Genomic DNA, 24,184 nt, shown 5'->3' with positions numbered 1-24,184 from the left:
CCAAGAACTAAAAATTCTCACGCAGCACCCTGGGGTAACTCAGAACCTCAGGAAAACAGAGATGGTTCCGTTGTACTGGGTTCCAATAGCTGTCTATTTCTGTGATTTCTGATGGACAAAACTCCTACGTGTTCCATGTAAAACAGGGCACTTTATGGGGGGAGGACAATCATCATGGTTCACATGGTTCTCATCTTGGTTCACAGCCACTTAGTGCCCAGTATCATCCAGCAATCCATTCTTTATTCTCATAAACAAGGTTACATGTGCTTTTCAACCTGGCATTTAAACACCCCTCACTCTCCCCTGGGAAAAAGAAACGGCTCAAAAGACAAAATGAGGTGTTTTTTGAAGCTGCTTTACAGAGAATATGACAACAATTGCTGAACACCAGGCCTCAGTGTCTCAGCAGCTCTTGCCTACGCTGCATGTTAAGCAAAGGCATCGGCTTACTTTGACACCACATGGTTGAGTCATCCAAGCCATTTTGATAAAAGCCCACACTCCATATTTTGAGGAAGAAACAGTTTAATCTGCCTTTTATATCGATCCAAAGTCACCTTGCTTGCAGTCCAGAATGATGACCAGGGATCATGGACATGGCTGCATTTTCTTAGTCTGAGAGCTCTACAGTGCCCAGCAGTGATGTAACACAGTGGGTACATTGTTTCAGGTCCTTGGAAAAAAAAGACTGGTACCATGGACCCACAGGCTGGCACTGCAGTCCTACAGCAGAACAACTGCCAGGCCCCCTGGGCTCAGAAGTCTGAATAATTAGGTGAATGAATTATAAAGGATGTCTTTAACATCATGACTTAACTATTATCATTGGCCTGTACCTCTGGTTCTTTAAAAAACTGCCACAATGAGTTTCACAGATTAAGTGAATCATAAAGATAAATACAGTATTACACACTAAAGCATAGTAAAAAAAGGAGGGTTTGCCACTAGGGGACAAAGGGAAAGCTAGACATGAAACTGTCAGAAGTAAGAGCAACTCAATTAGTTTTATTGAAACCAACCAATTCTGTCTCAAGTACTGCTTTCATAATTACAACTGTAAGCAGTTCCAGGATTGGAACACAGAAATTAGAAAGCTGTGTGACACAGTACAAAACCCCATCCCCAAGCACTACAGATCATTTTGACATGCAGAAGTAAGGAACCAGTGCCCAATCCCAGGCCCTAAACAACACATGAACAGACAGAGCTGACGTGCAGCGCAGGGACACTGCGAAGAAGGGCACATAAATTTTATTTCTGTGATTCAGCTCTGCTTTGGGAGTGAAATCATACTCACTGCTCTAGGCCTCCCAACATCTCTGCAAGCAGTCTGCTCTCCCACAAGACACCAACTGGATGCCAACTGTTCCTTTCATGTCCTCCCTATGCAAAATACAGTAACTGGCTGCCAGGGTCAGATCGAGCTAATAATGCATTGTGGGGGTTTTTTTTGCTAGAAAAAAAGCCATTTTGGAGTTACCTGAAAAAATATTCTGACCTGGTGCTCAGTTGCCAAGAGTTACATTCTCCATCCCCCACAAATTTACCGTGATTTAAACATTGTCTAACAGTTTCAGGATAGTTATTCTGGGCTTGCTGCCAACTGTAATCAGGACTGCATTTCTAAAACTCATACTATTATATAAATATATATATATATATAATATGGATCTCTCCCTTACTGCTAGGAATTCTTTGCTCCCAACAATTCCATTTTGGTCAATTACATGACTATGAGCAAATGGAAAGTTAGTGTTGACTAGATGACAGCAGGAACTTGTGGCAAGTCAGCCACTCCACACAAAATTACCACTGTGCACATGCTCAGCTGGCACTATTAACACAGAACTCTCAGAAACCACAGTTTAATTGACCTATGAGTTCTAAAAGTCAAACCTACAAGAATGCTGGGAAGTCCTCCCAGTCATACAAAACTGAAGGATTTTTATGACAACCAAAGACATGGAAGTGCCCATTTCTAAGAAACCAAGTTTTGGGAGAAACCAAATTGGAACACAACAGCACAAAACTTCTGATGCATTTGAATATCTTGTGTTATATTAGTTTATGAAAATAAGGGTGTTGTAGTCACTTCCACCTCTTCATGGCTGTTTTGGTAGTGGTTCACCCATGATGATGAATATGTCTACCTTATTTATCTAAGATAACAGATCTTTTAGCCTTGAAGAGGTGGAAGTGACTACAACACCCTTAATTTCTGAAATTAATATAATGTGTAGTAATAATAATGTGGATAGGAGGACAGCAGAAGTCCATACAATGGTAGTATTTTAAACAAAGCAGCAAGCCTACCAATCCTTTTCTTCTGGGAGGGAATCCTCCTCCAGCAAAAGGCTCTATATCCTGCTGGTTGAAAAAATGCAGAGAACTACATCTTAAATATCAGTCCAAGAAATGGTAATCTCCTCATGTTCATCATTTTATATTTGCTGTTTCTTCTGCAGAAATGACAGACTCTTTATAATGAATCGCCTACATATGTGGAAGTTTCACCTTGTTATTTATTTACATCCCGCCTCAGAACTGTTTTATCTTCAGCATATTACTAAGTCTCCCTAGAAAGATTCCTGCAGCTTCTAATTTCCATATAAATTTCTGCACTACACATACAGTCTGTCTGGTGAGGAACAAGCAACTTATTCCCAATTGCAAATAAAAGATAAAGATACAAGTTATTTGATTTAAAGGCACCTTTTCTCAAGCTGAACTTCATTTAAGCCTGTTATATTCCACCTCATTACAAAAATCCAAGCTGTGTCTGCAAACGAGCACAAGACTCTAGCACTGTTTCTCTTGGGTTTGCAAGAGGGCAAAGCACATAGATCAGAGAGAACACCCTGCTAATTAAACTGCAGCAGATGACTAAAGAAGAGAAGAGCTTGTCAGATGTAATAGCTATGTCAAGAATGATCAGATTAAATATGCAAAATGTGAAGTAAAGGTAGGGACAGCATTAAGCTCACATTCGAGATCTTGAACAGGCTGCAAAAGCTCTGACAGTTTCTCTAATTATTCACAGTAATGGACATTAGGAGCAAAAGGTAGTAAGGAGAAATACATTTTTCTCCATTACAGGTGCTGAGCACCAGGGCTAAAATCATGCCTGTCTGAACACTGATCAGTTTCTGCAAAGGTTAATAGCAATTAAATGTGGCAAACTAGACTAAACGAGAAACAGGTCATGATACCACTGTACTTGCAAAGAGCACAATACTTTGCAGAAAGGTATTTCTTGTTTAATATTTTTGAAGGTGCAAGAGTACTTGAAATAAGAAAAAGTAACAGATCTGTTCCTGTTTAAATGAAGACATACAGTCCAATTTATTATAGAAGCCAATTTTTAAAACCACAACGTGTAAGTTAACTGTACTAAAAAGAAAAGCTAACCAGAAACTTGAAACATACAAAGCCCTAACAAAAAAACAAAAAAAAATCATCAGTGCAAATATATCTCTTTCAGTTTAATCAGCTTTAGGCAACAGTCAGTTAAGCTCTTTCAAATATATGTCCAACTGCAAAAAGTATTCAAAATGGAAATTAATAAATGCAGATTTGCAGAAGACAGAACAAAAGATTAACATATTAAAATAATGTATCTAGTAGGATACAAATTTACAGCCAGCATTTAACTGAAAATACTGGTATCTGAATCTTTTACATTTTTATTTGTTCTGCTCCACTTTAGTTCCAATATTCCTATTATAAAATGAGTGAGATGTGGCTACATTTTGAGCTCTCATTCTACCACCAGGAGAGAAAAATCATGAGTTGAGATTACTTGAATTTTTTTTTTTCTTCAGTACTTAAAAAGATTAAGAAGCTACTTCCTAATATCAAAACAAGGTGTCAATAATTCAAGAGATGAGGGGAACAAGTGTACTATCATCAGTAGAGTTTTCCCCTTCACATAAAGCAAAAATATTTTTCAGGGAAAGACCAATTCCAAATTTACATAACAATGAATCAGGCTTATCAGATATGGAAGGAAAACCTATGTGAAACTCTTGGTAACTCATCAGTAAACGTATCAAGGAAAATAAATAACAAAAAAGGTAACTTGCATTGCTATCCTCAGGATCTTCTAAACCATCAGGCCGACTGAGATTGCGTGAAGGCTGGCTACACACTACATCATCTTCTAGCTCCCAAAAGGAACTTCTAACAGGTGGTCTTTGGATCTCATCAGGATTAAAAGCGCCATCTGCTCCATCTGAAGAAAAATTAATTAGGACATCTTTGTTCAGTAGACTGTATTTTGAGATTACAGATGTGCTACCTTACCTTTAAAAATCAAGAGTTAAACACATTTTTGTTTTAGATAATATGAAACAATAGGAAAGAATCAGCTTCTTCCAAAGGTGTTTAAAACCTTGTTTACCTTACTGATTCCCATCATAAAACAAAGGCCCTTTACTGATGTTCATCAGGGAGAAAAGGTTCAGTAAACCAGTCTGAATGAAGACTGTTGGTACTTAACCTGCATTAAATGAGGTATCATTTTTGAAACAGCAAGGGAGAAATTATATTGGGGAGTGTGAAATGTATTTACCTCTTCTTTCCTGAATTGCATAAGGGTTTCCATATTGCAATACTGGTAGTCTACTTGGCACTGCAGGAACTTGTCCATTTTCCTCTGAATATGGATTGCGAAAAAGTAATGTCTGCTGTGAAGTCTGTCCTTCCATCATCCTTCCAGCTTGATCTCCTGGTGTCCTGCCAAGCTCCTAAATAATGCAAAGTTCAAAATGTAGTTAACCTATGGAGTCCTAGCAGAATTTGAAATGTTTATGAAATATATTTTTAAAACAAAAGATCTGCTAACCTTCCTACTGTCTTTTCATTTTTGTATTGTGCCATTTACACCATAAATACAAAAAATAGTCCATGAAGAGAAGAAAATACAATGAAGATGTTTTAAAGAGATTTTATTTTTTCTTGGCTTGTTGTCAGTTAGTTCTAATTACATAAACAGAACTGCCATGTTTTTCAAGTGTCTGCATCCTTTTTATAATGAAGAAAAATTAGCTAAATCAGTAAAAATGGGTAGAGTAACAATAACAACTAAATATAACGCAGAGTGAGTAAAGTTTTTAAAAGTTACAATTAAAAAGAAAACAATTATTTTTTTTGTATCATACCATACCATTTAAAAATGCAGCATTTTAGTATGTGGAGCACATCTTTGTACGTCCTTGACATAATTCCTATGAATTAATGAGTCGCAGACATTTAGTGAACTATTAAATACACTGCACTGGATCTCTTCTGATATTTAACAGCAATATTTGTATCAGATCATTCTTTCAGAAATGATCGAACACAACTCTTCAAAAAATGAATACACTTTAAATTCTAGATTCCTGCATGTAAGCCATATATATGACAGTAATTACAAACTATGAAGAGGTTTTACAACTTAGAAAACACTACAATGCTAAGACAGCATAGATCTTAAAAGACACTAATTAAAGTGACTTTAATGTGGTCAATGCATCAGCTGTAATTTATCCCAATAAAAATCTTTCTCATCCTCCCATTTAACAAAGTGGGTTAAGGGATAGAGAGCAATATGCCATGAATATTAAAAGGAATATGCCATTTAGATTCAGAACCAAGCAAAAAATCTGAGATAGAAATATGAAAACAATAATTAAAAAACAGGAACTGTTAAGGAAGACATGCTTTCTAGTAATGTTCTTTCTGATTAGTATTTTCTTCTGGGTAATCTGGGTTCATGTTTAATATTTGCTGATGTGATGCTAATAAAACCCTCAAAGACTGAAGTGTGTCTTTTCCCCAAAAGACTTTAAATTGAAACTTTAAATTAAAGCTCCAATTGCCAGTTCATAAGAACTGTCTGTTTAAAAAAGGAACAATTTAGTATTTTTTCTCCTTCAAACAGGTGAACTTCAGATCAACTTCTTGAACAGAAAAATGGAAAAATCAATAACCACTCTGAAAACAAAACATTACTCAAATGCAAAAAAGGACCTCATGTAATGGAAGACATCCCTCCTCTAGTTACAATATAAAGTTGTGCCAGTGTTACTTCAGATTTATAAACTAAAAGGAACATACGATTAAAACAGGTAAGATTAAAAAGCTATGATTGCATGTTTTAGTGAGCGTGTAAAATCTAAGTATGTCATCTTTACTCAAGACAAAGCAAGAACAATTAACTAGCGATGACATCAATATTTTCCTTTTTGAAACAAATTTCTTCTGCAATACAGAAGCAGTTTAAAATGAGAGGCAGTAGCATGACATGCAGTTAAAACAGACTGTAAAAAGGTGATGCAAAAAAACCTTAGCCAGAAATTGGATAACTAGGGTAGAGACTGATTCAAAAAAAAAAAAAAAAAGGCTATCTAAGTATGTAAATAAAGCAGAGACAAAGTAATTTCATAAGTTTGAAGAGGCAGCAAATGAACATTTTTTAGAAAGCTATGCTTGGTGGCATTTATAAACAAAATTCTGATAATGAGTATAAACTGAAATGCTGCTTACTTCTACCCCATGTTTAATCTTTAAAATCATGGGTCCAGTCTAGCACAGAACTTTGATTCTTCTTTGTAATGCAAATATCTACAAATTTGGTAGAAAAAGTTCCAAGTTTTCATAAGCTTCAAACACTATTATTATTATTATTACTATTATTATTACTATTATTATTACTATTACTACTATTACTATTACTATTATTACTATTATTGCTATTATTACTATTATTATTACAGTTGGGTTTTTTATGCGTGGTGTTTAAAACTGCTCCCTCCACCTAAACTAGCCTTAACTAAACTCAAACTTTAATTTGATTTCTTTTGAACTAGAAAAATATGAGACATCTGTTAAAAATTATATCCTTGGATTAAAAAGAAGGTAGATTTAATACCAACTACTTGACAATCTAGAATTTTACCAAAAAAATAAGTAGCTTAATCTGAATGTTTAGTTTTGTTTCAGTTTATCAATATTAAAATGTCTGTTTTTACTAAGCATCTCTTCATATTGGAATTGTAACCGAATAAAGTTTCAAAGAAAAATCCCAACTTTGCACAATACCATACAACACTATCTGAATGTAATAAAGACATATTATTATTTCACTTTTCAGTAAAATTTGGCTTTGATTAATTGCCATATAATACCTCAGAGTAACTTCTACATTAACATTAATATTTCAGAATGTTTTACAATACCTTCTCACTGGTAAAGAGTTCCAACTGTGATGCCAGTTCCTTTATTCGTCTCTCTTTTTCTGACAGCTGAATCTATATGAAAAGAAGATTAAGATTCTTGCATTAGTGATGGAAACTATTTCCGTTTTCACTGAAAGAAAATTCAGGAAAAATTTTGTGAAAATGAAAAATTCTATATTAAAAATGAGTAGTATCAGTGCCACCAATGGCAGGAGGGGCACCACTGCTCAGACACAGCTGAAAGTTTGCAAGCCTCATCTCATTATTTCTGAAGAAATCTCTTGGCATTTCATATGTCCCACCACAGAACCTGAAAGAACCAAAAGCTACTCCTGCCTCAAAGACACTAAATTTGTTTCACAAACATCTACCTTATGTCACTATTGGATGCTTTGGGAGGAGGTGCAACTGACACATTACACAATTCTTCCTGGCTTCAAAATGATGATTTAAATAATCTCTTCTCATTACAAAGGACTCTTTTATTTGTATTCTGGTTCATTTAGAGATTGCCTCTTTCCCTATTTTTCTAGTATCTAAGCTCAATACTTGGCATAACTGTTTATAATTTTTTTTCAATTCTGAAATTCCTTCTCCTAGTTTAGGTCAATGGAGTAAAACCTCCTGACTGGGAAGAAAAGTTCATTTTTTCTCTACCACTTGCACCCTCCTGAATTATAGCAATTTTTTAATTGCAGTTAAAATGCTTTCAATTGTGGAACCAATTATTACACCTTATGTTGAGATGTTAAACTTATTTCACATGAAATTATGCATGGCAATCGATCATTGCTAATTAGAAAAATAAACTGCAAAGAGTCATGTATTTAATAAAATTTAAATTAGAGCCTTAGAAAGTTTCAGAAAAAGATGGCCTATGGAGTACTGAAATAAACTGTAGAGTAATTTGGCATTTTATAAAGAAAAAGTGCTGCAATTTCTAATAAAAAGGGGTTGCAATACAGTCACAGTTCAGTTTAATAATTTTTCACCACAATGGGCAAAAACAGGCAACAGAGTCAACTACATTATCACCATTAGACTGAGAACCAGCAGAAAAGCTGGTCTCATGAACATTTGTTGCTCTTATCTCATCCCTATTGACCTAAAAAGTTAATTCAGCATAAGCATTACTATCACATAACCTCAAAGATTAAGGCCCCTTGTAAGCTAAAGCTGCCCATTATGCTTGACTTTCTGGTGCATGTGTTACATCACACACATCACATACTATCAAGACTATAGCTGAGGTTCTCCGAATTAAATTCTTGCATGATTTTAAACGCAATGGCTCTCTCCTCTTTCTCTACTGACTGCAGATAAAATGCATTAGACATTACTACGCTGGTAATCCAATATAAAATATAAAGATTTTAGATAAACACACCAATCAATCTTCCTAACAGTAAGCAGCAGGAAATTAGAATTCCCTTACCCTTTTTTCCCCGTAATACAAGACTATTGTATTGCTTACACAATACAGCAATTGTATAATGTCATGTAAGGGTTTGTTTAAATCCACAGTATTAAAAGACTGATGGCCAGCTGGGTAGTAGATCTTAGCAAACCTCTCGCACTTTAAAAGACGTATTACAAGACTGCATTGTTTCCTCAAGATCAGAATTTGTATTTACAGCAAAAATGTATTTTGTGTGCTTTCCTTATTAAAGCTCTTCATTACTTGAACTATCAGAAATAAGCAACCATGATAAGAAGCAACCATTAATTGTCATAAACAAAACCTGTAACTTACTTTATACTGATCCTCCATTGCTGCCAGCTGTAATTTTATACCCTCATTGATTTTCACTTGTTCTTTCCACTTCAGCTCCAGTTTGGCTAATTCATCAGCATAAACGCTGCATTTCATCTTCTCATCCTAAAGTAGTTTATACCATGGCATGAAATATTTACAGTCTTAAGAGATTTTCCCTCCCACCCCCAAAGATGTCATTTTGTTAACTCCATGCTTTTAAAATGAGACCATTTACAAATGGCTTCTACAAACCTTACTCAAGACTCTGAAATGGCCAGGACCACAGAACACTGCATAAATGATGTCCAATAGGCAATTCTCTCCTTGAGTTTTCAACAAGCTGATATTTCTCTTTAGTTTAACAGTTTAGTTTCAAGTTCCTTTGTACCCTAATACTACTAAACATGATTATTCTTTCAAGTACCTCATTTCAATACAAAACCTTTCTCAAGTGACTTTTACAACCTAAGTATCTTTCATCCAGAAGGCCAAAGGCAAAGCTTTCTTCAAAAACCACTATGGAATAAACAGCCCTCAGAAGACAATGCAGGCTTTTCATGTATAGGGTCATGAGCAGAATTACAGGACAATTATTACATCCTGGAAAACTTTACTAAAATAGAATAATATCACTGTGATAAATTAAAAAAAAAAAATGAAGACAGACAGGACAACACTCAGAATGAATTTCTTAAACTGTTCTCAACTTTTCACCAGTGCCACTGATGCAATACTCCACCATCATACACACACCCAAACAGGTTAAATGAAAATCAAATGCCAACTTTGGTTGAGACAACCAAATAAATGCCTTTATGTATGACTGAGCCCAAGGTAGTTGGCAGCACCCACTTGGGTGTGAAAACATTGTAAAAGCCATGACAGGCAGATAGGGAAAACTTACTTTGCTCTGGACAATGTATCAGACCAACACTGTCTCACTTCCAAACATCAGTTGGCTTACAGCTACCTGCTGTATTTGATTTATAAAAGCAATTACACTTAATGTAAGAACAGAAAGTATTTAAAACCTTAAGCATGTGGACATTTGTTTTACTTTATTTTGGTTTTCCTTCTCTGGACCCTCTAAAACCACACATAGTCAAGAGCTGACTGAACAAAAATGTGTTTTCTAATGTTAAGATTTCTACCATAATCACAGTGTATCACACAAACAAGGAAGGCAACCCAGGTGGGTAGGCCTTGTGGTTTTAAGGCTTAGCACCTACAGCTACATTTTGTTCAGCTTTCTGAAGCGCCTGTTTACTTACTGCCAACATTTGCTTGCATTTCTTATACTTCTCTGTTTTCTCAGCAATCTCTTTATTCATTTCACGCACTTGCTCCTTTACCACGGATTCCGAAACTATGTCAGATGAAATGGGGCTAACTGCAAACATTGAAGGAAAAAACAACACTGATTTTTTTTGTTCCATAAAGTTTGTACAAGAGAGACGACAGCCCAAATCTGAGAGTGCATCAAAAACAGAGTGCTCTATGTTATCCAAACCAAAGATAATTATTGTAACATTAGCAACCGTACTGGCAAGTCTGTGTTCAGTTCTCTCACACTGAGAGAAGATCAACATAAATACACACATATGTAGTACTCTCCCAAGAAAACAAAGCAAACACCAAAATATATATTCTATCATTCCAATTCTATCACTCTATTCTCACATAAAAACATGGAAATACCTCAGCAAACTACTTCATCACACACTACTGCTGAGCTTGCTGGGAATGTATGTTTTAAGAAACGCTTGAATTTAACTTAGACAGAAGGACACTGATAGAAATTTCAGCCTTTGGTCTTTAGAGAGCAAGAATCTGTCAGTTATAAAATAACACAGAAAAAGCTAATCAGCATTTTTTGGCATTTATCAGTTTAAACTGAATGATAAAATCAAAGAATGGTTTGGGCTAGAAGGGACCTCTAGCTCAAATCCCCCTGCCACAGGCAGGGACACCTTCCGCTACACCAGGCTCAGAGCCCCATCCAACCTGGCCTTAAGCACCCCTTAAACACATGGATGGGGCATTCATAACTCCTTTGGGAAGCCTGCTCCAATCCCTCACAGTGAAGGATTTCTTCTTTAGTTTTAACCTATTGCATATTGAAGTTTTAGAGTATTTTTTCTGCAATAACTTAATAGTTCATAGTAATTATAAACATATAATAATAATAATAATAATAATAATAATAATCCACTACTCCTAAATTCATTAATAGTCAGTAGACTTGAGCTTGCCATCACATAATCAGAACTTTTCAGCAGATTGATTTTACAGTAGAATGTTATAGTGGATAGTCATAATAACATGACTGCAAAATGACTGTGCTATTATACTCAAATTGAAAATTTGAGTAAGATTTTTTTTAAATAAACTGTTCCTCAGCATTGCAAAAGCATCTCTGTTAACCATGAAGCAGAAACTCAAGAGTTCAGTTCTACTGACATCAGTAAATAGCAACTAAACTGACACATGAACTTATTTATGAATGTTACCACTTGGTAAGAGACAATATTTAGCTCAATCTTCACATCTCTAATTAATACTTTAATTAAATAGAACAAGTCCACCTATTTTATATTACAAATACTATTAGCGACTATTAGTTCACATAGACAACACTTTCAGGCTTATAAAAACAGACAAAATTTAAGCTGTTGATACCTGGAGATGCAGACAACTTTTTGTCTGTAAGGATGGCAGTAGCTGTCTCAATGTTAGATGCATCTGTCACTTTCTGTTGATGCCCTGCAGTTTTCTTTGTGGAAAGAAATTTTGTTTTGGTGCTTGATTAAATGAAAGCCAAAGCACAAAGAAATGTATCTTGCAAAATGTATCATTTGCTCCAAAATTAGACAGAACCTCTCATTTAAACTGTAGGTAATAATAATAAATATACAAAAACATTTAATTCTACTGATGACTGAAATTGCTTCAGACTATGATTTTTATCATCTTACTTAATGAAGGTCTTTTTCCCTAAAAAGAATAATTTCTAAGCAAATTATTAAAAAAATACCAATTTCTAGAGAATATCAGTTACACTTGAATTCATTAGCTGAAATCTCTTACTCCATTAGAAAAATAGGGTTTGTATCAGGAATGTCTGCTGGACCTCTGGTGCGAAAGCAATGAAATCTGATGTTTGCTGTAAGATGTACAACATTGCTAAAGATAAAGATTTTTAAGGAAAAGCCATAGATGTTCTGATATGACACCTCATTCACCATTGACCTTCTGGACGAGAAGATAACCTTTTTATGCAATGTTCTGTGGATAAGAGAAATACTTAAGTCTGTTTTTTTTAAGAATTCATATTTGCACATCTTGCCATTGAGCATAGGCCTTTTCCCTGTTTGATCTCCTCTCCAATTCTAATTTTTACAAAAATTCTGAAGAATTCTGCTCTCAAATCTGTTTGAAGTCGGCTGACAGGTTCAGTTACTAGGTGGCCTAAGACTTGTATCATCATTTAATAAGATTAATTTATTTATGAAACAGATCTTGGAGGAGTGATAAGATCACGAAATACATATGGACTACAACTCCATACTGTGTTGAGACTTCCTCCCCACCTGGCTTTTAAATCCTACTTCAAGTTCTCCATTTCCCCCCCTTTTGGGCTTGGGTTTTTTTGTTGGGCTTTCTTGTGCTGGTACTGGATAGAGGCAGTAATTATGGATTTTCACACCTTCAGTTTCAAAATTCTTCCTTGAACAATGTAAGGCTTATTACAATGCTTATCCAAACTCCACTGGGCTTCTACACCAGCTACTATAAATTCTATGCGTGGTTTGGATAACTACCTAAAAAGAATCATAGAAGTAATTTCACAAATAGGTTTGTGAAAGAAAATGGTAAAGAGTCATTGCTTACCACACATTTTAATCCTTTCTAAAAGCATTAGTTATCACAGAAGGAAATTAAACTGCTGTTGAGATGTTACCAAAAAAGCAAGTGGAATTTATCCCATTCTACTTACTGCCTGTTCTGTAAACTTGTTTACTTGTTTTTGAAGTTTTTGACATTCTTTGAATTTTTCCTTGTAATGGTCAGCAGCCATTTGTAGACGAAGCTTCAGATCTTCAACTTCTCTGCGTAGTTCCTGCTCCACTGCATTTGAAGCTTCCTTAAAAAAAAAAAATTGAAACTGTTCTTCCTTTTGTTCAAATACCACTATTTTCCAAAAAGTCTTTCGTCAATTAAAAAAGCATATTGCTCCATGTAAGTACTGAAGCTCCTATTTTCTTTGTGGGAAAGAAAGGAATAGCACAAGCAGTAGAGCACAGGGAGAGACAGAAAATGTGCTGAACTTCATTCCAAGCAGGACACACTGATGGATGCAAAAAGGTGCTGGTATAATACCAGAGGCAGGTAAAGGAGATTCTTCTTTTATGGGGTCATTAATGTGTACCTAAAGTCTGAATGTACAGGAAAAGTCTGAACACCTTCCAGAGGGTGCTCCAGCTATCCTACAGACAAATACAGCCACAGAGCAAAAGCGCACAGTCCACAACTATTCCCTCACACTCTAGATTTCACCTGGGAGTGATTCCACTGGGCCACAACACTGATACACAAGCCACACAAACCAAATCCAGCAGCCAGGCACAGGCCATGCTCAGATACTTCCTGGTAAATTGAGGCATTCAGATGACTCCCTACTTCTTTCATGATACATTTCAAAACACACTGTATACAAGTGAAACTCTGAGAGAAAATAACATGCAATCCTTTGACATTTTAAACATAATAGTTCTTTTGGGTGCGATACTATTACAGTATTGTTTTAACTGTGTTCAGCTCAATATATTTTCTTCTAACAGTTACACCAACATAGTAATCCTAGTAGTAAATAAATGCAATAGAGTTGCAGCCACTGAAGATACTTGATAAAGCTCACATTAATCAAAAAGATGAAACATATATATTAGCTCACTATATTTTTATCCAAGACTAAGGTCAAGGCAATTTCCATTACATTAATGTTTTTATACTTATAAGTACTTAAAGCAAATTAACTTTGATCACAAACATTGGAAAGACTTACAAGAATTCAGAGAAAATCTATCGATGAGAAAAGAACATTATAAAACAACTCATGTTTCTACCAATACATTTTCTTATTTGAATGAATTTTTAATGTTACTGTGGCTCACTTAACAGAATTAAGACAGGGACAGGATTCAAAATAACGTAAGATAGGTACTGCATTATTTTGTGAAAATAATGTGGGGAGAAGTAGGTGTGAGTAATAGCAGAAACCTCCTTTCTGACCAGACTTCCAAATGAGCTAACATGCACTTGATTTAAGGTAATATATTGAGTGCTGAAAGAGAATTTTGATAATTTTTTACTAATCATCCAGAAAGCTATTTTCAGTAAAGTTTCAGTAAAGGTTTTATAAATATAGATTACTGACAATTTACCTGTTCATTTTTCAAAGCTGTGATTTTTATGAGTTCAGCTAAAGCTTCAGCAAGTTGCTTTTTGAATTTTTCATTTTCCAGACGTGCACTGTGAAGATCGGCCATTGTCTTATCCCGCACATTTACTGCATCACTCAGCTCTTTTGACATTAGAACAGCTTCTTGTTTGCTAGCCTGAATTTGATCTTCAGCTTTCCGAAGCTGCTCTTTCAAAATACTTGCCTCATCCTAGGAAAGAGAAGAGATGGAAGAGAATTCATCATTTTTTAACTCAAAGCTTAAATAGAGGTTGGTAGAGGGATTAGAAACATCTGAAAGAAAAACCAAGTTTTCCTGGTGGCTTTAGCAAAACTATTGTATCAAGAAGTTAATTCAGAGTACTGAACAAGTACACAAGTACTATTTCCCACACTTGTCTTCTTTGCCAGCAGTGATGTGCCAGTTTATTTCACTATGAAATAAAGGCAAACTGTTTTCCACATCTATGTTCTTATCACTGTAGAACTCCAGCAAGAGAAGCAAAGTTCATCCCACAGAAACACTGAAGGTAACAACAGAGCAAGAGGCTTTACAGTGCCTACAACTGGCTGATGTAAAACACTTTAAATCAGCTTTGGGATGTTTTTCTCACAGCTCTATTTCCCAAACTCTTGTACAACAAGCTTTCCAGAGGAAAGAGAGAACACATAGTAATGAAGAGCAAGCTGCAGCATGCAGTACTAAGCACACAGAGCAACCCAAGAGCCAACCGACCAAGCTGAACTACCAGCCTCTCACTCCTCAGAGAAAGCCAGGATTATAAAAAATATTTTTTTTTTTTTTAAAAAAAGGAATACTAATACATTTTGTAATGATTTATGAAGATGGATAGACAAGTAAATGCCCTGAAGTCCTGTCTCCTAGCTATTTTGACAGCACATGATACACTGGTAACAGATTTCAGTAAATATCTGCAGTTTTACAGTGTGAGATAAAACTACTAATGATCCTACCAGAAACATCAAAAGCACTTTAAGATTAATAGATGACATAAAAGTTTGGTTGCTTCAGTACTGATACATATCCACTCCCTTCAAAATAAAACACAGTAGTAGTTTAACACACTCAGAAACAAAACAGCAGAAAAGAGACTTAAATAAGATATAACTTAAAGCAAGAAAATACGCTCTTTTAAAACTCTGTGTCCATCCTCAACAGCACTACTTTTCCACTTAAATAATATAATCATAACTCATATTACTTTAAAACAATTTCTAGTCTTTGGAGATCCAAGTTGCTTTTCTCTGAGAAGACTGGCAAGATACACAAGAAAGATGCCAGCATATCTGACTTTCCCATGCTGGCCTCAAAGGCTATATGTAAACTGACTCTCTAACATGGATGAAGAGCACATTTAGGAAACAAAACTCCCAGTCAATTTCATTATTTCCTATCACACCGTAGATCAGAAAACAACCTCAGGGCACAGAAACTGCATTCCTTTTGGATGAAATGGAACAGGATGATGCACATCATGAGAAAAAAACATCCAGTGGTTATTCTATTGTGGGCTTACCCTAGCATTCAGCTAGGTGTCCACCAAAGTCACTTCACCATTCCCCTCCTCAGCTGGACAAGGGGGAGAATATAACAAAAGGCTTGTGGGTTATCATGAGGATAGGGAGAGATCACTTAGCAATTATTGTCATGGGCAAAACCAGACTCAACTTGGGGGGAAAATTAATTCAATTTAAATTAATCTAACCAGTCAAATCAGAATAGGATAATGAGAAATAAAACCAATCTAACACATCCAGCCCCAACCTCTCTTTTCAGGTTCAACTTCACTCCCAATTTCTGTCTCCTCTCCTCCAGCAGCATAGCCAGGATGAGGAATGAAGGCTGCAGTCAGTTCGTCACACATCATTGCTGCTCCTTCCTCCTCAGGGGGAGGACTCCTCACTCTCCTCCTCTGCTCCAGTGTGAGGTCCCTCCCATGGGAGACACTCCTCTAGAAACTTCTCCAACATGCATCCATCCCACAGGCTGCAGTTCTGCATGAACTGCTCCAGTGTAGGATCCCATCCATGGGATGCAGTCCTTCAGAACAGACAGCTCCAGCACGGGTCCCCTGTGGGGTCACAGGTCCTGCCAAAAAACCTGCTCCAGTGCAGGCTTCCCACAGTCACAGCTTCCTTCAGGCACATCCACCTTCTCCAGCACAGGGTCCTCCACAGGCTGCACGAGGCATCCTACCTCACCAGGATCTTAACCATGAGCTCCACAGGAATCCCTGCTCCAGCACCTGGAACCTTTTACCCTCCCTCACTAACCCTGATGTCTGCAGAGTTCCTTCTCTCACATTCTCACTCTTCTCAGCTGCAATTCCTCTCAGTTTTCCCCTCTCCCACACCCTCCTTTAGTCTGTTATCTCAGAGGTGTTACCATCATCACCCATAGGCTCACCCTTGGCCAGTGGTGGGTCCACCTTGCAGACTGCTGGCATTGGCCCTGTCAGGCAGTGGCTGGCAGTGTCAGAGGAAACTTCTGGCAGCTTCTCACAGAAGCCACTCCACTACCAAAACCAACACAAACCCAATAAAGGCATCCATAGCACCCAAACTAAGTCTGAAGTAACCCCATGTGGACCATGGACAGAATAAATATGAGTTCTTCAGCAATTTCATTCTCCTGATACACCACACAGCTTGATAACCACAGGGCTGTAAGGCACCTCTTCCTTTGAGACCCCACTGTCACTGAAGAGCTTGCAGTCAGCACTGTAGCTTGATGGTACATTCATCTAACAAGCCTTTCAGAAGTCATTCCATGTCCCTTCTTTTCTTCTCCATCACCCTCTACAGTTTTAACACAGCTACACTACAAACTTTTTCCTCAACCTACTTTCCTTTTTCATGAAGATAAAAGCAATGCAGGAGCACACCACTTTTACTGAACTCAAAAATTACCTTTTCGCACATAGTTAATCTCGGTTCATCATGTGAGACCTTGACAAGCTCAAAAGGTGCAAAACTAGAACAGATCTCAGTCTTTTCACCATTTTCTGCATCTACAGAGAACACCATAATCCTCATGCCTCTTAGCCTATACCCTGGTAATTTCAACTTCCTCCTTTCTCTTGCCAAGCAAATACAACAATAGATATGTTTATTCACATCAGGCCAATTATATTAGTACTGCTTACCTTGTGTGATGAAGAGTGCAAAAAAGCTTTCTTCATATTTTCATTCTCAGCTATTAAGAGCTGTAATCTGCCAACCTCCTCTTTATAATACGATATCATGTTTTCTTTGTTTGCATCCAAATTCTTAAACGTCTGGATTTCTTTTACTAGTTTGGTGTTTTCTATTTCTGTATTCTTCAAGTGTATCTGCAATGATGCTAAAACATGTCAAACTTCTTCCACGTTAGGAGAACTACTGTTCACCTGTCTATTTATGTGCTCACTAAATTCTAATATATTCTAACTTGAGGCAGATTAGAACCGGTAAAGAGAAAAATTAAACATTCAATATTATCACTGCCCTCCAGCCCAAATTTTCTGGCTGGAATTCTTTCAGCATGGTCACCTAACAACAGTGCCACTCTACAGCTAGAAGCTGAAGCCCTAATTTCTCTCCACATCAAATTAAGTTATACAGGACTCCTCTCTTCACAAATGCTGGACAACTAAGGACTAGCAAAAGAGAAATTACTCAAAGAAAACTAAAGAAAAGTTAAACTTCTAGCAGTAATTGCCCACAGTCATCTAAGCAAGCAAGTCTACATCAGGAAAATTAATTTTCAATGACAGCAAACTACTTTCAACAACTCTACCTCCAATAATGCAAAATGGCTCCTACACTCAAGTGTTTTCCACTCAGACCAGAAGATTTGTGTTATTTACAAAGGGATTCCATGCTTGTAAAAGATGCTTTGAAATTTTATAATCTAGGAACAGAAATAATCTTTTAAATACACTTGATCTGTTTCACACAACCTAAGGATTTCAAGTTTTTTCTGCTTTGGCGGCAGGAAGGCTTGCAGTGTATTATATTCTATATATGGGTGTATCTCAATACCAGCAAAAGAAATCAGCCAAGCTAGTAAAAACCAATGCAACAGAGAACCTACTAAAGCTTCTCAGTGCTATACACAAGGCTCAAGAAGAGGGATTTAGAAAACAACGTCTGCAGAGAGAAGTTGAATGACTAAGAAGTATTTTAGTTGTGAAAAAGTCTGTTAAAGATGATCAGTTACTGGGTGATGCACTGTATAACTAAAGAATTTTCTCACTGGAATCTATTATTTTTTGTTACTGTGTCTGAGCTTTAACAATTTGGTGATTGATTCTCCTTCTTAAAGACCTTTTTATACCATGTTTGAATTCAGATGCTGTTTTCCTCATTCATTTTTATATGAGAACATCTATAACTATCTTAAAGATATGTTCACAGAAGTTACCCATTTCCTTTTTTCCTTAACAAATTCAATTTATTAGACTTCTCCATAAAACATTATTACCTTTATTTCAAACCACTTCATTCCAGTGTATACAGGTACAAGTAATAAAATTACCTTATAAAGTTCTTTTTCATCCTTTTCTGTCTTTAACACACATTCAAGTTGTTCCTTCTCAAGCATCACTTTCTTCAGTTTGTCCTTCAGACTAAAACATTGAAAAATTAATGGTAGAGAACTGTTAATACAGAAAATCCACACATAACTTGTTAGGATAAAAAAACACCTTCGGGAAAAAAAAGTAAAAGAAGGAAGGTAAGGAACGAAAGTCTACGTACCTGTCTAACTCAGTTTCTTTTGCAATGGCTTTCTGAGTAACAGTCATGATATCTTCTTCAAGCTGGAGAACTTTTGAAGCAGCCTCATCATGCTTCTTCTTCAAATCATTATTTTCCCTTTTAAAAGCTTCTGATGTTTGAATATTATCCTTTAAAAAAAAATGCAAATAGATGTCATTTAAGAATGTGATTCTTCAGAAGTAAAACATGCTGTTTGAATTATTGCCAAAATATGGCTGTTAAATTTCTTCTCTTCCTTAAAATGTATAACAAACCCATTTCAAGTACACATAAATAAATGTATATTGAATATTGCTATGCAGTTCATATATTAATAAGAGCTCAATAAGGAGTCTGTTTGGGTGCAAGCATTCAGTTACTCAGAGTATATCAAAGACTTCAGAGTACAGGATAAACACATTATTTCCTATCTTCTGCCTATTTATTTTCGGCAAACAAACCACTGACTGTGTAGCTTAGAAAACAAAGAACTTTTATTCCTCTTTGCACCTAATTTTACTTTAAAAGAAGAGCTTACTTTTCTTCCAGACAGTTACACTAAAGAAGTAAGCCATAGGACAGGCCAAAGGATAAACAAAACAAAACAAAACTGTGATTTAGAGCTGGTTACTACATGACATTCTCCTAGCTAGAACATACAGAAGGTCTCCCAAAGCTCAAGGAAGCTCATGCAACCATTGTGGAATTTATGTCTTAGATCTTGGAAGCTGAAACAGAGGACGATGACAATACCCAAAACGGATTCCTTTGTCAGAAAACTGACAAATACAAGATGGGAAACCACTTTAACTATTGCACACATTCATTATCTAATTACAGTAATGTCCATACTGTTCTAAGGCAGTGAACAGCTGAATGCCATCTCCACCACTGCAAAACAGCCATTTGAAGTCGGGCTATCTTAAAAAAAGCCTGAAAATGTTTTTTTTCAACATCTTGAAAAAAATAAATACATAACACTAAAGTAGATGACACATACTGAGATAATACGCCATTTTTTTCTTATATCAAAGCATGATAAAGCTCAGCTTATTATCAACCATGACAGTGATATGAATCAAAGTGTAAAACAAGGTCAAGACAGACTGACCAACATACCTTACAGCACGACTTAGGAGTGCTTGAGTAAAGACAACTAAGGTACAAGTTGTCTTTCTGATCTAGATTTGGAAGATTGAAGCACTACTTTATCTATTCATTTTTAAACAAAGCTCAATGCCCTGAAATAACAAGACTGTACTGTTACATCAAGAGAAACACATCAGCCAGACTTTATGAAGAACCCCTACTGGCCAAATTCCAACCTAACAAACAATGTTTTAAGTACAATAAAATATAATGAGGACTGTTCGTAGTCATTAATTGTCAAGATACACTGTTCACAAGTATAATTAAGCCCCACTTTTACAAGCAACTAAACAGAAGTTTGAGCATTATGATTTTTTGGGGGGGAGGTTTGAGGGGTTGGCAGTATTGAATTGAGGAATGGCAAATGTATCTGATGACTCACTCACTTGCTACACACTAAACCAGCATGTAGATTTTTATTTTTGTTATATATATTATATAAAAGAAAAGGACTAATATATTGCAACTATTTAAACTCTAAATAGCTTTCTTATGTCCTAATATAAAAAAAAAAAAAAAAAACAAAAAAAACCAAAAAACTCAAGGGATCATGAATGTGCCATTTTTTTAAAAAAAAAACAGCATTGAAGATAACTCACAACTTTCATAAGGGCTTTATTTTTGAAGGGCTATCAGTTTCCTGCAACCAAAAATATACATACTTGGTGTAACAAGGGCAGGATATTTTAATTAAAGTCAGTATTCCAAGTAAAACTTGCTATATAACCAGCAGCAACAACACACTCTGTAACTGCTTGTCCTCCCCTAGTGCAGTGGAGACTAATTACTTACCCCTGTTTTGAAAGCCTAGCATAGTAAAAAGTCTATTTCAATGCATATCTGTGTTTTCTCTAAACACCACTTCGGTATAACTGTAACTGTTGTAACCCAAGTGCCTTCAAAAGAATTTAATCTGATACATTATATATACAAACTGTACAAACAGTTCAAACAGGCTGCCAAAGGTAACATATATTAAAAGGCATTAATAGCCTGAAAAAAAATTCTCTCCACAAACAGCATTACAATTGATGCTGCTTTGCTAGTTATTCTAAAGGGACATGGTACTAAAATGTAAAAGTTCCATACTTAACAGATTCTCACCTAATAAACTTGTTTAGATACAACTAAAGCCTACAGTTTTTAAAGAAAAAAAAAAAAAAAAAAGGATTAATTTTTTGAGAGGACTTATTATTTTACAGAATTCTTTGCAATTCAATTTAGATGCAGCAATCCCACGTCCCATACACTGGTTACAGTGGTTTTAAAACCTGTAAAATTTAAAATGAGTACTCTTAGACTATTTTACAGGTAAAGTCAACTGTGTTTAGAAGGAATCTAAAGGGGAAGAATATAATAAACACATCAACTAAATGTACAACCCCTCTTACAAGAAAGATAATTACTTTCTGTAATCATTGCTTTAATTCATTTATCTTATCTGGTACAAGTACCAATATATATATATTTTCTTCCACCTTCTTAACAGAGGAATAAAAAAAGCACCGCAAGAGCACGAATCATTTTAACGAACTGGTTTAAAAACACCCAACAATTTTAAAGTTATTTTTTATCCAGTTACAAATGCAGCTCCCCCATCTCCTTTCCTAGAACTGCAACAGCAATAAGGGTGGAAGTGGGAAGCAAACTGCACCACAAGGGTCAAGAGTAAGCAACCAGAAAATACTTAAACCAGCTTTACTGCTGCAAAAGAAGTTATCAAAACAAAAATTACTAGGAGTCTCATTAGTAAAATGAAACAATGACAAAAATTCAATGAGTTTTCAAGTGAATTTCCCTAGAATCAAAATTCCACTTTGAAAATCTTGATGTACCTTCAAATAGGGAACAAGAATATGGGGGTTCCAAAATCTTTACTGCTATTCTAAAATGGCAGAAGATTTAAGACTGATTATTTTTAAAATAATTTTATTGTAATTTCATGCAACACTGTCCTCATAAAGCTATTATAAGCTCTACCTAAAGGATATGCAAAGATCATGCCTGGGTTTATCCTTGAAACATGCTTAAAACACAATAAATAAATTCCGGCTGCAAAAGGAATAATAATCTTTCATGTGAGAATGGAACAGCCCTAATGTTTCTAAAGTCTCATTTTTATAAGAGAAAATCATGGCAAAAATCCACACTTTCAACAATGAAGAACAGCACACTTTCCCTACTTATTTCTTACTTCTAATGGATTTTTACAACAGCAGTAAAACATTGCTGAGCACAGTGTGGTTAATGGAATGGTACAGACATCTCTTCCTATGTTTAGCACATACAACACATTTTTCAAACATAGTAAAGGTAGAAAGAGACACAGCAGACAAAATAAAATACTTGAAAAATACAATCCAAGACTATTTCCAAATATGACACTTTGCAGTATGGCAATGGTCAGCATGGTTTTTCATGCTTCATCTTCCCTTTCCATAACATGTAGAACTCCCTACCAACCTTTTCAAAATCATCCCACACCTAAAGCATTCAACTTTGATTAACTGCTAGTATCTGCAGCCTTTTTTTACTTTTTAGAGAATGCATACACTGTAATGAAAGGAGGGTAAAAAGTTAAAAATGAGCTATGCAGCTCACGCTGAAGAGGTCAAATCACTAAATACAAGGCAATCTATTTAAAAACAAAAATGAAAAACCAACAAACAAAAAAAAAGCAGCACCGCCTTTCAGGTGGATTGATTTATCTGGATGTAATTTAATGTCAGAGGAACCATTATCCTTGATATACTAGAGAATTTAGGGGGTTTAGATCAATTATCTGTGGGACCCTTTTCTTTATCCCACTGACATCAGCAGTTCCAACAGAATCATGTGGAACACTTGGCTGACATCATACTCTGTTTAAAGGACCTCTGAGTACAAATGATGAACACAACATAGCACCATTGGTGCCAGTGCAAAATCTGCCCATAACATGACATGAAAGTTCTGAAAGGAAACCTCAAGGTTTAATTTTTCTTTCTAAAAAAAAATTAAGCATTCAGTTAAGTAAAACAGCAAACCAAGTCCAAATACACTCAATGACATTAAGCTTTTATCCTCATGACTTGTAATAGAAATACTGCTCTAAAAACCAGTGCAGCCAGTCTATTTCAAAAATCTAAGATGTCACAGAGGTAGTACTTTAACTAACATCATAAAAGTGATCAAAACTACAACAGTAAGGTCTAAGTCTGTAAGAGTTCATCTAAGTTACATCAGTCACTCAATTACTGTCATGAAAATTACAAACATGGAAGTTTTTGCAGGAGGCAGCTGAAGCATTTACACACACTATAATTTTGCAGCATGTACTTACATGTCAGAATTTTAATTTCTTAAAACATGCTATAATTTCACTACAAGCTATTGATTTTGCAAAATCATTTTCATTAATACATGATTTGAATTGTAAAATATCTCAATTTACTATTTAATTTTCCAGTGAAATAATTTTCAATTGCCCAGTTCAAGAAATATTCACATACAGAACAGTCAAAAAAAACATGAAACAGGGTTTTCTCTTCATATTATGTTTATTGCACCCAAGAGTGCTGTAATTGCTGGTACCAACCTGAGCAAATCCAGAGTGTTTAATTTGTGTCTAAAAATTAAACAAAACTGTAGGGATGTTTGCTTTTTGGGCTGGGGGGCAGTTTTTTGGTTGCTGTTTGGGTTTTTGCCTTTTGGACCGTTTGTTGTTACTTAATTTTGGGGGATTTTTTTCCTAAAAGAATGCATCTTCCTGACCATCAGATTTTCACGCATGCAGCACACATGAACAGAGACTGGTCTAAAGAGACACTGAAAAAACAAGTGATTCACTTACTT

The 24,184-nt window shown here is 35.7% G+C and overlaps 1 protein-coding gene across 10 annotated transcripts in view; it reads right to left on the bottom strand.

The window, feature by feature from the left end:
- The window catches only part of TAX1BP1 (Tax1 binding protein 1), a 54,786-nt gene that overhangs the window by 3,410 nt on the left and 27,192 nt on the right, over positions 1-24,184 (bottom strand). For 5 of the 10 annotated variants that reach the window (XM_058830711.1, XM_058830712.1, XM_058830713.1 and 2 more), the window contains 11 exons: positions 19,202-19,350; positions 18,981-19,071; positions 17,608-17,793; positions 14,424-14,651; positions 12,977-13,123; positions 11,659-11,752; positions 10,251-10,369; positions 8,977-9,102; positions 7,224-7,295; positions 4,574-4,748; positions 4,086-4,234 (listed from right to left, as the gene is read on the bottom strand). In XM_058830711.1, coding sequence (XP_058686694.1) covers positions 4,086-4,234; positions 4,574-4,748; positions 7,224-7,295; positions 8,977-9,102; positions 10,251-10,369; positions 11,659-11,752; positions 12,977-13,123; positions 14,424-14,651; positions 17,608-17,793; positions 18,981-19,071; positions 19,202-19,350 — 1,536 coding nt within the window. The remainder of the gene's footprint in view (positions 1-4,085; positions 4,235-4,573; positions 4,749-7,223; positions 7,296-8,976; positions 9,103-10,250; positions 10,370-11,658; positions 11,753-12,976; positions 13,124-14,423; positions 14,652-17,607; positions 17,794-18,980; positions 19,072-19,201; positions 19,351-24,184) is intronic. The other 5 variants (XM_058830715.1, XM_058830716.1, XM_058830717.1 and 2 more) reach the window with 5 other exon arrangements.

The sequence above is a fragment of the Poecile atricapillus genome, chromosome 2 (genome assembly GCF_030490865.1).
Source record: "Poecile atricapillus isolate bPoeAtr1 chromosome 2, bPoeAtr1.hap1, whole genome shotgun sequence".
Lineage (NCBI taxonomy): Eukaryota > Metazoa > Chordata > Aves > Passeriformes > Paridae > Poecile > Poecile atricapillus.
Note: the sequence above shows the minus strand (reverse complement) of the source record. Positions and strands in the feature narration are given on the sequence as shown.